The sequence below is a fragment of the Electrophorus electricus genome, chromosome 20, assembly GCF_041902795.1.
Source record: "Electrophorus electricus isolate QZ-2024a chromosome 20, ASM4190279v1, whole genome shotgun sequence".
Classification (NCBI taxonomy): Eukaryota; Metazoa; Chordata; class Actinopteri; order Gymnotiformes; family Gymnotidae; genus Electrophorus; species Electrophorus electricus.
In genome coordinates this window covers 6,471,996-6,483,601 of record NC_137516.1, presented here as the reverse complement: position 1 = coordinate 6,483,601, position 11,606 = coordinate 6,471,996, and the positions used below count along the sequence as shown (strand labels likewise).

General features: G+C 37.5%; 1 protein-coding gene across 1 annotated transcript; it reads left to right on the top strand.

Annotated features, from left to right (window-relative positions):
• The first annotated feature begins 423 nt into the window (after nucleotides 1-423).
• On the top strand, nucleotides 424-5,684 carry LOC113578780 (L-rhamnose-binding lectin CSL3-like). Its single transcript, XM_081703085.1, has 9 exons — nucleotides 424-592; nucleotides 818-853; nucleotides 1,412-1,456; nucleotides 2,201-2,336; nucleotides 2,721-2,830; nucleotides 3,159-3,203; nucleotides 3,948-4,083; nucleotides 4,464-4,573; nucleotides 5,183-5,684. The coding sequence occupies exons 1-9, from the start codon at nucleotides 562-564 to the stop codon at nucleotides 5,185-5,187; spliced, it is 654 nt and encodes a 217-aa protein (XP_081559211.1). The 5' UTR covers nucleotides 424-561; the 3' UTR covers nucleotides 5,188-5,684.
• Nucleotides 5,685-11,606: the final 5,922 nt, after the last annotated feature.

The window sequence follows — 11,606 nt, the reverse complement described above, 5'->3', positions numbered from 1 at the left end:
TTGGATGTGTAAATTTGATACTTGGATGTAAATTCAATAATGTTGCAGTTATTCTTCAGTTTAATGTGGAGTGATTGTGAGGCAGATGCACATGCTGACAAGAGCGAGATTTATTAAAGGCAAATCCATATTCAGAGTTGTAAGAACGAGCCAGGGTCAGTGAGCCAACACGTGCCAACATAGTGTCTGGGAATACATATAACAAACAAACAAACAAACAAACAAACAAAAGCACAATGAAAACCAGTAACAATACTTTAACAATAACCAGCAAACACACAGGAAACAAGGCAGGGTTTAAATACATGAACTAATAAGTGAAACCATAGAGACAGGGATGGTAGGAGGGGCTTACCGTAACATTCAGTTTAAACTTCCTTATAGCAAATGTCAGCTACAAAATAAAGATATATTGAAATGAGAAGATTACTTTTGTTATACTTCAAGGGTGTTTCCTGCTTGAAAAAAATGCTTCCTGGTTATGGCATTTAAATACTGATCAGGTCCAGTGGTATAAACACTTGAAGCCTCAACTGCATCTCTGACCAACAACACAGCACAATGTTCTTCCTGAAGCTCTCTCTACTCATGCGTAAGTTCTGTCCATGTTTCTGAAGCAAAAACTAATTGCACTTTTAGTGCAGGTTATCCTGCAGCCAACACAGGACTCTTTAAGTATGAAATCTGTTTACTAGCCCAAGGAAAACACCAAATTGCATTGAATGCTACCATAGGACAAGGACCGATTTACATTCAGTTTGGGCTGTTTTAGAGGTAGTTAAAGGAGTCTCTTTTTGTCTCGTTCTCTTTTTGTCAGTGTTGGCTGTAGCTCCTGACTTGCTTGTTCATGCGGGTAAGTATTAAATGCACCAACAGCATCAACTCCTCACACTGTTAACATTGTCATGGTCTTTCTTTATGTCTTCTTTGTGTTTATAAGAATTAATTTCTTTATATTATCAGTGACTACAGTCACTTATCTGTACATGAGCATTTATTTATGCATTATTAAGTTTACATACTGTAACATTATAAATATTAATAATAGAAATATTTTAACAGTATGAATCACATCTCAGCTGTCATGTTCAGTCCCTTCAGCGTTCCGTGTTTTCTCTATCATGTGTAGTTTCGTTTTGTACTTACATTGTTTGATTGCGTACACCTCTTGCTCATTTCAAGTTTGGTTGTATTCTCTACATACAATAAAATGCCTTGTTTATAAATCTGGCTCATTACAATCTAGATCTACAATCTTTGGCAAAGAAAATCTACCTTGGCTTTTAGCATTTTTGAACTATGACTAAACGCAAACAAGGGTAAATGTTTGCAGAAATGTAACTTTGTCTTGGATTGTCACATTTAACAGGAATTAAACAATTATTTCTGCTGTGGTTTCTGTGTCCTGTAGAGACCAGTGTGACCTGTGAAGGAAATAATGCTGTTCTGACATGTGGTTGGTACAGGCTTCTCTTTGACATGTATCCCCTTATATGATCAAAATGATGAGACAATGTCCTATTAAATCCAACTATAAAGCACATTCAAGAAAAACTGAGTAAAGATGTCTGTTTTTAATAATATACATGTATTTCATGTATTCAAGATGATGAGACAATAACTCAGTACCTCCCACTGTTTGTGAGTGCAGACCATGCCTTTAATTAATCAGATACAGTTTGAGGAGTAAACTGTATAACTGTAGCGGGGGAAAGGAACTCCAAGCACTGGAGCTGGAGTTCTGCTTTGTGTCAAAAAGCCAGATCTCACTTTGGGTAAAGAACCAATGAATAAGTGCAGGAGATGAGGAGAAGCACAGGTGATGGGATGGTTGGGGTGCACAAAGTTTGACACAGAGGTCAGAGGGGAAGTTGGGTATGTATAGGAAGTTACATAGGAGGCAGGAAGTTAAGATGTGGGCTTTCTCCCAAACTATTACAATAATTTAAATAATTGTTATGTTATAAGGAAACTTAAGTAACGATGGTTTCCAAACATACACAGAATTCTTTCAGTGCAGACTTACTCTCCCAGCACTGCTTATCTAATTTTTGCAACTGATCTGTGCACACATTTGCACACATGCAGTACCATGCACACTGCAAGGTACTGTACAGGATGTAAGCTATCTTCAAATATTTTACTGCTGCTTTCCTCAATCATAGTAACCTGTTTTTATACTAAACTCCTTAAATTGTAGGAGCTGGTGTTTTGAATATCCTCAGTGCTAACTATGGCCGAACTGATTCCACAACGTGCTCTGCTGGACGACCCAGCAGCCAAATCACTAAAACCGACTGTTATGCAATCAACACATTGTATAAGGTTAAAAGCAGGTGAGTCCAACTAAACTTCAAATTCAATGTATGACCATCCCACTTTTATATAAATTTCTAAAGGGCCAATCTAAATGGAGAAAACAATACTAGAATCTCACATACTACAATGACTAGACTTTCTTAATTTATCTAAATACTCAAATGATAGAATAAGTAAAACATTTTACAAATACTAGAAAATACATTTTTAGCCACTGCACAAACGTGGCAGTGCAAAATCCAAACATATAAGTCCATGACTATCATCAGTGCAAAGGTGATCAAAATGAGGTAAGAACAAAGATCCAGGTGGATATTATAAAGTAATAATTAACAATGGAAATTGAATTTTTTTTTTCATTGAGTTTTTTTTATTTCTCATTACATTTTTTCCCTCCACAGATGTGAAGGCAAGAGCAGCTGTGTAGTACCTGCCGCAAACTCTATCTTCTCTGACCCCTGTTATGGCACTTACAAGTACCTGAGAATTAAACATTCCTGTGTGGTGCACAGTGAGTTTCTCTTTTGTCATCACCCATTTATATTGTTCACTGCTCTCAGTTTACCACCGAAGTGGCTTAGACCCTGTTTACACCTGTTCAATTATGCAAATTGTTTGTATTCTCCACATACAACAAAAGGTCTTGTTTAAAAATTTGCCTCATTACAATCTAGATCTACAATCTTTGGCAAAGAAAATCTACCTTGGCTTTTAGCATTTTTGAACTATGACTAAACGCAAACAAGGGTAAATGTTTACAGAAATGTAACTTTGTCTTGGATTGTCACATTTAACAGGAATTAAACAATTATTTCTGCTGTGGTTTCTGTGTCCTGTAGAGACCAGTGTGACCTGTGAAGGAAATAATGCTGTTCTGACATGTGGTTGGTAAAGGCTTCTCTTTGACATGTATCCCCTTATATGATCAAGATTATGAGACAATGTCCTATTAAATCCAACTATAAAGCACATTCAAGAAAAACTGAGTAAAGATGTCTGTTTTTAATAATATACATGTATTTCATGTATTCAAGATGATGAGACAATAACTCAGTACCTCCCACTGTTTGTGAGTGCAGACCATGCCTTTACTTAATCAGATACAGTTTGAGGAGTAAACTGTATAACTGTAGAGGGGGAAAGGAACTCCGAGCACTGGAGCTGGAGTTCTGCTTTGTGTCAAAAAGCCAGATCTCACTTTGGGTAAAGAACCGATGGATAAGTGCAGGAGATGAGGAGAAGCACAGGTGATGGGATGGTTGGGGTGCACAAAGTTTGACACAGAGGTCAGAGGGGAAGTTGGGTATGTATAGGAAGTTACATAGGAGGCAGGAAGTTAAGATGTGGGCTTTCTCCCAAACTATTACAATCATTTAAATAATTGTTATGTTATAAGGAAACTTAAGTAACGATGGTTTCCAAACATACACAGAATTCTTTCAGTGCAGACTTACTCTCCCAGCACTGCTTATCTCATTTTTGCAACTGATCTGTGCACACATTTGCACACATGCAGTACCATGCACACTGCAAGGTACTGTACAGGATGTAAGCTATCTTCATATATTTTACTGCTGCTTTCCTCAATCATAGTAACCTGTTTTTATACTAAACTCCTTAAATTGTAGGAGCTGGTGTTTTGAATATCGTCAGTGCTAACTATGGCCGAACTGATTCCACAACGTGCTCTGCTGGACGACCCAGCAGCCAAATCGCTAAAACCGACTGTTATGCAACCAACACATTGTCTGAGGTTACAAACAGGTGAGTCCAACTAAACTTCAAATTCAATGTATGACCATCGTACTTTTATATTCATTTCTAAAGGGCCAATCTAAATGGAGAAAACAATACTAGAATCTCACATACTAGAATGACTAGACTTTCTTAATCTATCTAAATACTCAAATGATAGAATAACATTTTACAAATACTAGAAAATACATTTTTAGCCACTGCACAAATGTGGCAGTGCAAAATCCAAACATATAAGTCCATGACTATCATCAGTGCAAAGGTAATCAAAATGAGGTAAGAACAAAGATCCAGGTGGATATTATAAAGTAATAATTAACAATGGAAATCGACTTTTTTTTTTTTCATTGAGTTTTTTTTATTTCTCATTACATTTTTTCCCTCCACAGATGTGACGGCAAGAGCAGCTGTGTAGTATCTGCCACAAACTCTATCTTCTCTGATCCCTGTTATGGCACTTACAAGTACCTGAGCATTAAATATTCCTGTGTGGTGCACAGTGAGTTTCTCTTTTGTCATCACCCATTTATATTGTTCACTGCTGTCAGTTTACCACCGAAGTGGCTTAGACCCTGTTTACACCTGTTCAATTATGCAAATTGTTTGTAGATTTTCTTGATAAGATTTTAATCATGGGTATTTACACTCAGCAGTAAAATGCATCTCTGATTAGCCAGAGTGAAATCTAATTGGTGAAAAATTGATAGCATGAAAAATTCTAAACAGCTCATACCTTTCAATATTTTTTGGAGAAAGATACCATCTGCAATATTTATGCTTTGGGGAGGATTATGCACAGTTATGTGGTGTGACAACATGTTGGGAGGGGTTTTGGTTGTCAGGTGTGGTTCAGAGATACCAATGTACATATGTAGCATCTGGCTAAAATGTACTTCAGACAACTATATATATATATATATATATATATATATATATATATATACACACACACACACACACACACACACACACACACACACACACACACACACACTTCAAGGTTTACTTTCTTCCTTTAACTCTTTCAATAATTTGAACAGTAAGGACATTGTTGAGAAAATCATCTTTCTCGTCACTGCTATTGACTGCTCTTTTTTTTTTCTTACAGAATAACTGAAGACATTTCAGCTTCTTCCCTGGTGTCCTCTTCAATTTGAAAAGGATTCAGATTAAGTTAAAATATGTAACCCTTCAGTATCCCATCCTGCAGAGGCATTGATATACTACATATATTAAATGACTGTAATGATTGTACTTTAACACCTTACTTCAGGGCTGATGAATATTTGAGGGATCCGCCTGGCACTAGTGGTTACAATCAACATTTGGTATGGACAATGACATACATAATTGTCAATGAAAAAGATACAAAAATACTCTACCATCAGCTAAGACAAATGATATGATAGCATATTTGCCAGCAGGGAAATACATATTACTTAAACAATATTTTTGGTATATAGCATAAACACGTTAGCAAAACAAGTTAGCAAAAAAAAAGGGGGTGGTTTTTTTTTCATCTATCCTTTTGTTCTCTGAGATTTGCTTGCTCTGTAGCCTTTTCAAAGGCTGGTGAAGGTGCATGTTAATAAATGCATAATCAGAGAGAAGATGATCTTCTTTTGTCTTTGCCTCTTGCACAAACGTGTCAGAAAGAGTTTATCTCTGCCATGATTCAGTGAAGAAGGAGTCAAAGCAGAAGATGGTCGGTGAGTTCAGAAAGCTGATGTCTAAGCTTGAAACCTGTCACAAGTTGGAGATATCAGTAATTCATCTTTGCTAGTCAAAATTACATTTCCATATATCTGCATAATCTGTGGCTGTTCTAGAAAAATGTAGATACACAATCTACAGCTGCATTTTGATTAATCATCATGATGATTCAAGTTATCCATACATTCAAATTAGTGAGAAAAACAATGAGATATTTAAAAACCCAGTCTGATCTACTCACATTCCAGTCATACATTAATCAGTAACACTTTATTTAGATGATTATCATTGTGGAGTTTGTGATAAATATATTTTTGAATTTGTGCACAAGGCAAATAATATATAATTGAAGTCAATATAAATATTATTACAAAGAATTAGACATAAAATTTCACTTCAGAAAAGGAATTAATAAATTTTAGGAAAATAACCCTTGTCAAGTAAATGTGAAACCCAAATTTCTAAACTTCAGAAATGTTGAATGTTTTGGTTAATATATGACACTTTTTAAAACAAGAGGTTATTACGTTATGGCTGCTCCCCCCAAACATCTCCTAAGTATAGGTGGCGTCGATGTTTGAACCAGGTTAGTTCACTAACCATGTTGTCGTCTTTGTTTGAAATAAATGTTTGTTGTGTTAGACACGGCTCATCCCCGCATCCTGCTTTGCTGCCGCAAAAAAAAATAAAAAAAAATAATAAAAAAAAAAAAATATATATATATATATATATATATATATATATATATATATATATATATATATTATATTTATATTTATATTATAATGGGAAGAACAGATGTCACCTATCTTTGGGTGGGAAAATTCCCCATAAAAGTCCCCTTCAACACAGGCTACGTTTTCTATTCCCTCCAAAACAACATGGAAGTCTCTCCACAAAGATAATCACAGGTAAGTTCATTTTTTAGCTTTCATTTGTTCCTAGCCTCTTCGTTTTAGCCAGCTTCCCCTCTCTCGTCGTGTGTTTTGTTTCCTTTTGGTTAGCTATGTATTCCTTGACTCTACATGCTGGCTCTATGAGTCTGGACTGTTCAAACAATTATGACTCTGGATTTGCCCATAATAAAACTTGCTCTTCTCTGCACATGCGTCCACCTCCTTACCGCAGAACATTACCTACATACATGCAATGTCCATAGTACTTTTACATTATTGATTTATAAAAGGGCCATCTAAACAAACAAAAATACTAGAATGACTAAAGGCTTTCTGTAAATTCTAGAAAATACATAGATCATAATTTCTAGAAAAAAGTACAGTTGCAGTGCAATTTGCCAATTTTTCAGTCCCTGACTGAAGTGTAAAACTTAAAGGTAATACAAATGCTATTAAATAATAACAGAAATATAAGGCAAGTTACTTTACAAAGAAATTAAGATTCAGTTCCTCATGCTTTTAGAATTCTATAACTTTTTTTTCCCTCCAGAGTTGTGAAGGTAGCAGCTGTGTGGTATCTTCTCTGACCTCTGTTAACACACCTAGAAGTACCTTAGCATTAAGTGTTCCAGCATGGTTCACATTGGGTTTCTCTTTTATCACCCATTTATACTTTTCAATTCTTTCAAAACATCACTTGTTACTACAAAATTGGCTTTGACCCTATTATTAGCCAGACTGAAATATGATTGGTATAGCTTGAAAAATGCAAATCTCCTCATATCATTCCATTTTATTGGAGAAATAACTGCAATATTTCTACTTGGGGGTGGAACCTGGATTGTTGTGACATGATGTATTGGGATGGGTTTTGCTTGTCAAATGTAGTTCAGACAGACCAGCGTGTTTATATTTATATTTATGTAACACCAGGGCGTGAGGTGATGTTCCATTCCAAGGTTGGGTTTCAGTATTGCAGAATTGTTCATTTAGTCATTTTGTTCCATTTCTTCATAAAACTTCTCAATTCCTTCAGTCCCAGTTCCCTCTGATAATATTAAGCTAAGGGGTGTTGGCTCTTCTATTTTCTGCTTTACTGATTTATTTCCCATAATGTATCTTTTTTTGAAATTATAGAGCGGAATGATAAAATAAATGGAATGGAATAAAACTGTAACGAGGAGGCTTTAAGGAGGATGCGGGGACGAGTAGCGTGGAACACCAACGCACGTTTATTTGACATTCAGACACGCACACTATCAGAAGCAAAAACTGACAACACAAACACGTAAACGACAGACCTTTATACAAATGATAACGACACAATAAGGAGCAGGTGTGAGACACAAGGAGGGCGTGGCCACATTGACGAACACACATACCCATGCATGGAGACTTCAAATCACTGACCACAAATCTCTACAAATCTCTACAAATAACTGACCTTTTTAACATGCATTTTTAGTAAGCTCACAAATGGTAACATTTCTACTTAATATATTAGATCTTTGTCCTTCCTAAATCCCCCAGTCAGCTAGTCTTAAAGTTAAACCTTCAAATATAAAATGAAGATGCAGACTTGAGAATTAGATAAAGAGAATATCCGGTCCCGTCCTTTTTTGCAGGTTAACATTAACAAGCATTATTGAGGCACTCTCCAGAGAATCTCTAACAATTAAACAAAGAACCCACATTTTTATACATTTGTCAGAGGTGATTATGCATTCACCCCAAATTTTACATATTCATGTTCGCATTCACCGCCATCACATACAAACTGGACATTAGCCAATATATGCAAACTGATATTCAACACCCACACCAGTTGGAACCTGTTACCACTACATTCCAAGAGAAGACTTCTCTTAACCTTGTCCTAAAGAAGATTGTTTTTCTCTGTGGTCCTGAGACTGGTGGAGAGGTCATATATCTTACACTGAGGTCCGCTGAAGCCTACACATGTTCCTTTGCAGAAGCTTGCAGAGACCTCTACAGAGTTATTAATGTTGTTAGTATGTCTAATGTTATGTCCTGTGTTCGTTTGGTGTGGGTGTGTTCCATTCCAGATCCAGTTCCATATTCCAGTACAGAGATTCATGTTTGCAGCAAATCAGGAGACAAGACTCCACCTGCCCCAAAGGAGTAAGAAAAGGAGGATGAATCTAGAGAGAGGGAGGCAGTGATGTTTGGTTTGAGATGTCTGTGTAATAGTGTATGATATGTGGCCTAGTGTATGCGCTTGCTTCGGTTTTTGACTTTGCTCCTGTCTTTCCCTAATAGTTAGTTTTTCCCTTTGTATATTTGTATATATTCCACTTTGTTCCTTTTGTTGTGTGTTCACTGGTTAGTAGGGAGTGACTGCCATCTTGTTTGGTGTGTGGGTTTGATTTGTGTTTTCCACTTAGGGTGTAAGTGTAGTTGTGTGTTGTCTTTTGTCTTTGTAGGTTTAGTGAGTCTTTTTGTTTCTAATGTGGATTTGATTGTTATTTTGGCCTGGGTCAATCCTGATGTTATAGTCCAGTGTCACACTGTCTCTTGTATATATCTCACTGTCTGTTGTACAATACACTGGTTATCATTGAACTACTTTGGTCTGTTGCAATCTGATTTCATTTCCACTACACACTTGGTTTCCTCACACTTCCTTTTATGGCCTTGAGCCTAGACAAAGTCATAACACTAACTCAACGTTAAACCTCTTTTCCCTGTAAACACTCTTTTTATTACCTCACATATTTTGTTTAATAATCTCTGTATCATGTCTACACTGAGCAGCAAACAGGACACACAGACCTGTGTTTGAGTCTCTGGTAGGGTGGCTGCTTTCAGCCTTTGTTACAGGAGGAAAGTAATTGTTTGAGAGGCATTCTGATTTCTGCTTCCTTACTCAATTTTGGAATACATAAGATGGTGAGACTGAGCGCTCTTTCTCTGACCCCCAGCAAACAATGGACTTTGGTGAATATGATGGGGGTGTGGATAATGATGCATCCGCAAGTTTATAAAGCATGCAAACTATAACTTTATAAACTCTTGTAAATAAATAAATGTCCATGTAAATAAATGTACATATACAAGGAGACCAGCAGAAGTATGCCTGTCGTTAAAGGAACTACAACTGCTGTGCGGGGATGGCGTGAAGACCAGTGAGAATCCTTCGAGAGGGACATGGGTGTAACTCTGAATAAAAGCTGGATGTGTGAGGTACACAGAGGAGGTGTGAAATGCAGGGATATGCTCACTGAAAGTAAGGGCAGAGCAACAGAAACTGTGACACCCTGAAGGAGAGAGCAACGTGTCAGAGTCTACTGTTGGTAGTTTGCTCAGAGTCCATGTTTACCACATGGAAGACCCAGTATCAGCATTATTATGAAACCTGAGGGAAGAAACTTCACCCAAAATGTATTGTTGTACATTTAACAAGTGCTTACCACCTATGAAAAATAATCAATGTAAGAAAATATCTTGTGTATAGCAAAAAAACAGAGTAGCCTTTGGGTATTGGGTTTAGAAAATGCAGTGACATAATCCTCTCATGTCAAAATATCAGTTCATAGGTCTTATGGAGTCCATGCTTCAAGGGGTCATAGTTTTCAATGATTAAGCCTAAAATAAACTTAAGGAATCAACATTTACTTGGATTACTTGGTCCTTTCTGGATCATGGCTTTGTCATGGTAGAAGGGCTTGGGTGATCTAATGATCTCCAGGGCCATGTCATTGGCAGTGTTCATCTCTCAGGACAGACATATTTGGGGTAAAGATGCAGACATGATCCATAAGCACCCTGTATGGAAGCAGGTTACCAGGACCTATCTCTGAAACCAGACCTGGGGGTAGTGTGTGCCAGTGAGCACCTGGTGGCTGCAGAATATGGTTCTTGGTACATGGAATATAACCTCTCTAAGGGGGAAGGAGCTGGAGTTGGTGTATGAGGTAGAGAGATACTAATTACTTATTGTTGTGCTTACCTCTAGACACACTGTAGGCTCTGGAAACAAATGCCTCAATAGGGAGGCACTGACTGGTGACCATAGTCTCTCTGCTACTCAGGAGAGTACCATGAGGTGAAGCACAGGGCATGTGTTTGATTGCTCATAATTCCCTGGCTGATGACTACAGATTTAAAGGTTTTTTTTTCTGTTAGCAACTTTTTTGCTGAGAGGAAAACTCGTGACTGTTGTGTGCACATATGCATCCAACAGCATTGCAGAGTATTCAGCCTTGTTGGAGAAAGTGTAAGAGTTACAAACACTGACTCCATTGTTTGGAAGGAGGACTTCAAAGCTCATGTGGGCAATGACCGGGAAACCTGAAGAAAAGCTAATTGAAAGGAATGGCCAGAGTGATTGGAACCAAAGCATTGAGAGTGAGTTATTGATATTATTGACCTTCTGTCCTGGCCATGGCTTGTCCATATTAAAAACCATGGGGCAAGCCAATGATTTGACTTTCTGTTTTTCAATTAACCCAAGTACATATGCTTTGGACATTCAAGTGAATAGAGGTGATGAGCTGTCAACTAATCACCATTTGGTGGTGAGTTAGTCTGGAAAAACCACCAAACAAACATGGAAGGACCAAATGTGTAGTGAGGGCCTGCTGTGAAAGACTGGCATAAGCTCTGTCTGGAATGATTTCAAGACCCAGTTCTGAGAGAGCTTCTGCGCATTCTGGGGGAAGTTGTGCTCAGCAAGGTTTGTGAAGCTCTGCACTTCAGTGGAACACATTGAGAAATTCCTTAACCCATGAAACAAGCCTCCTGTGTAGAATGTAGGACCAGAAGCTACTAGGGGTGAGATTCCATTTCCCTGGCCAAAGTTACTGGGGTATTTGGCAAACAACCGGTGGTGGAAGAGGTTAGCCAAGAATTGCTAAAGGACCTGGATGTTGAGGGGGTGTCTTGCCTGAATTGCCTCTATAA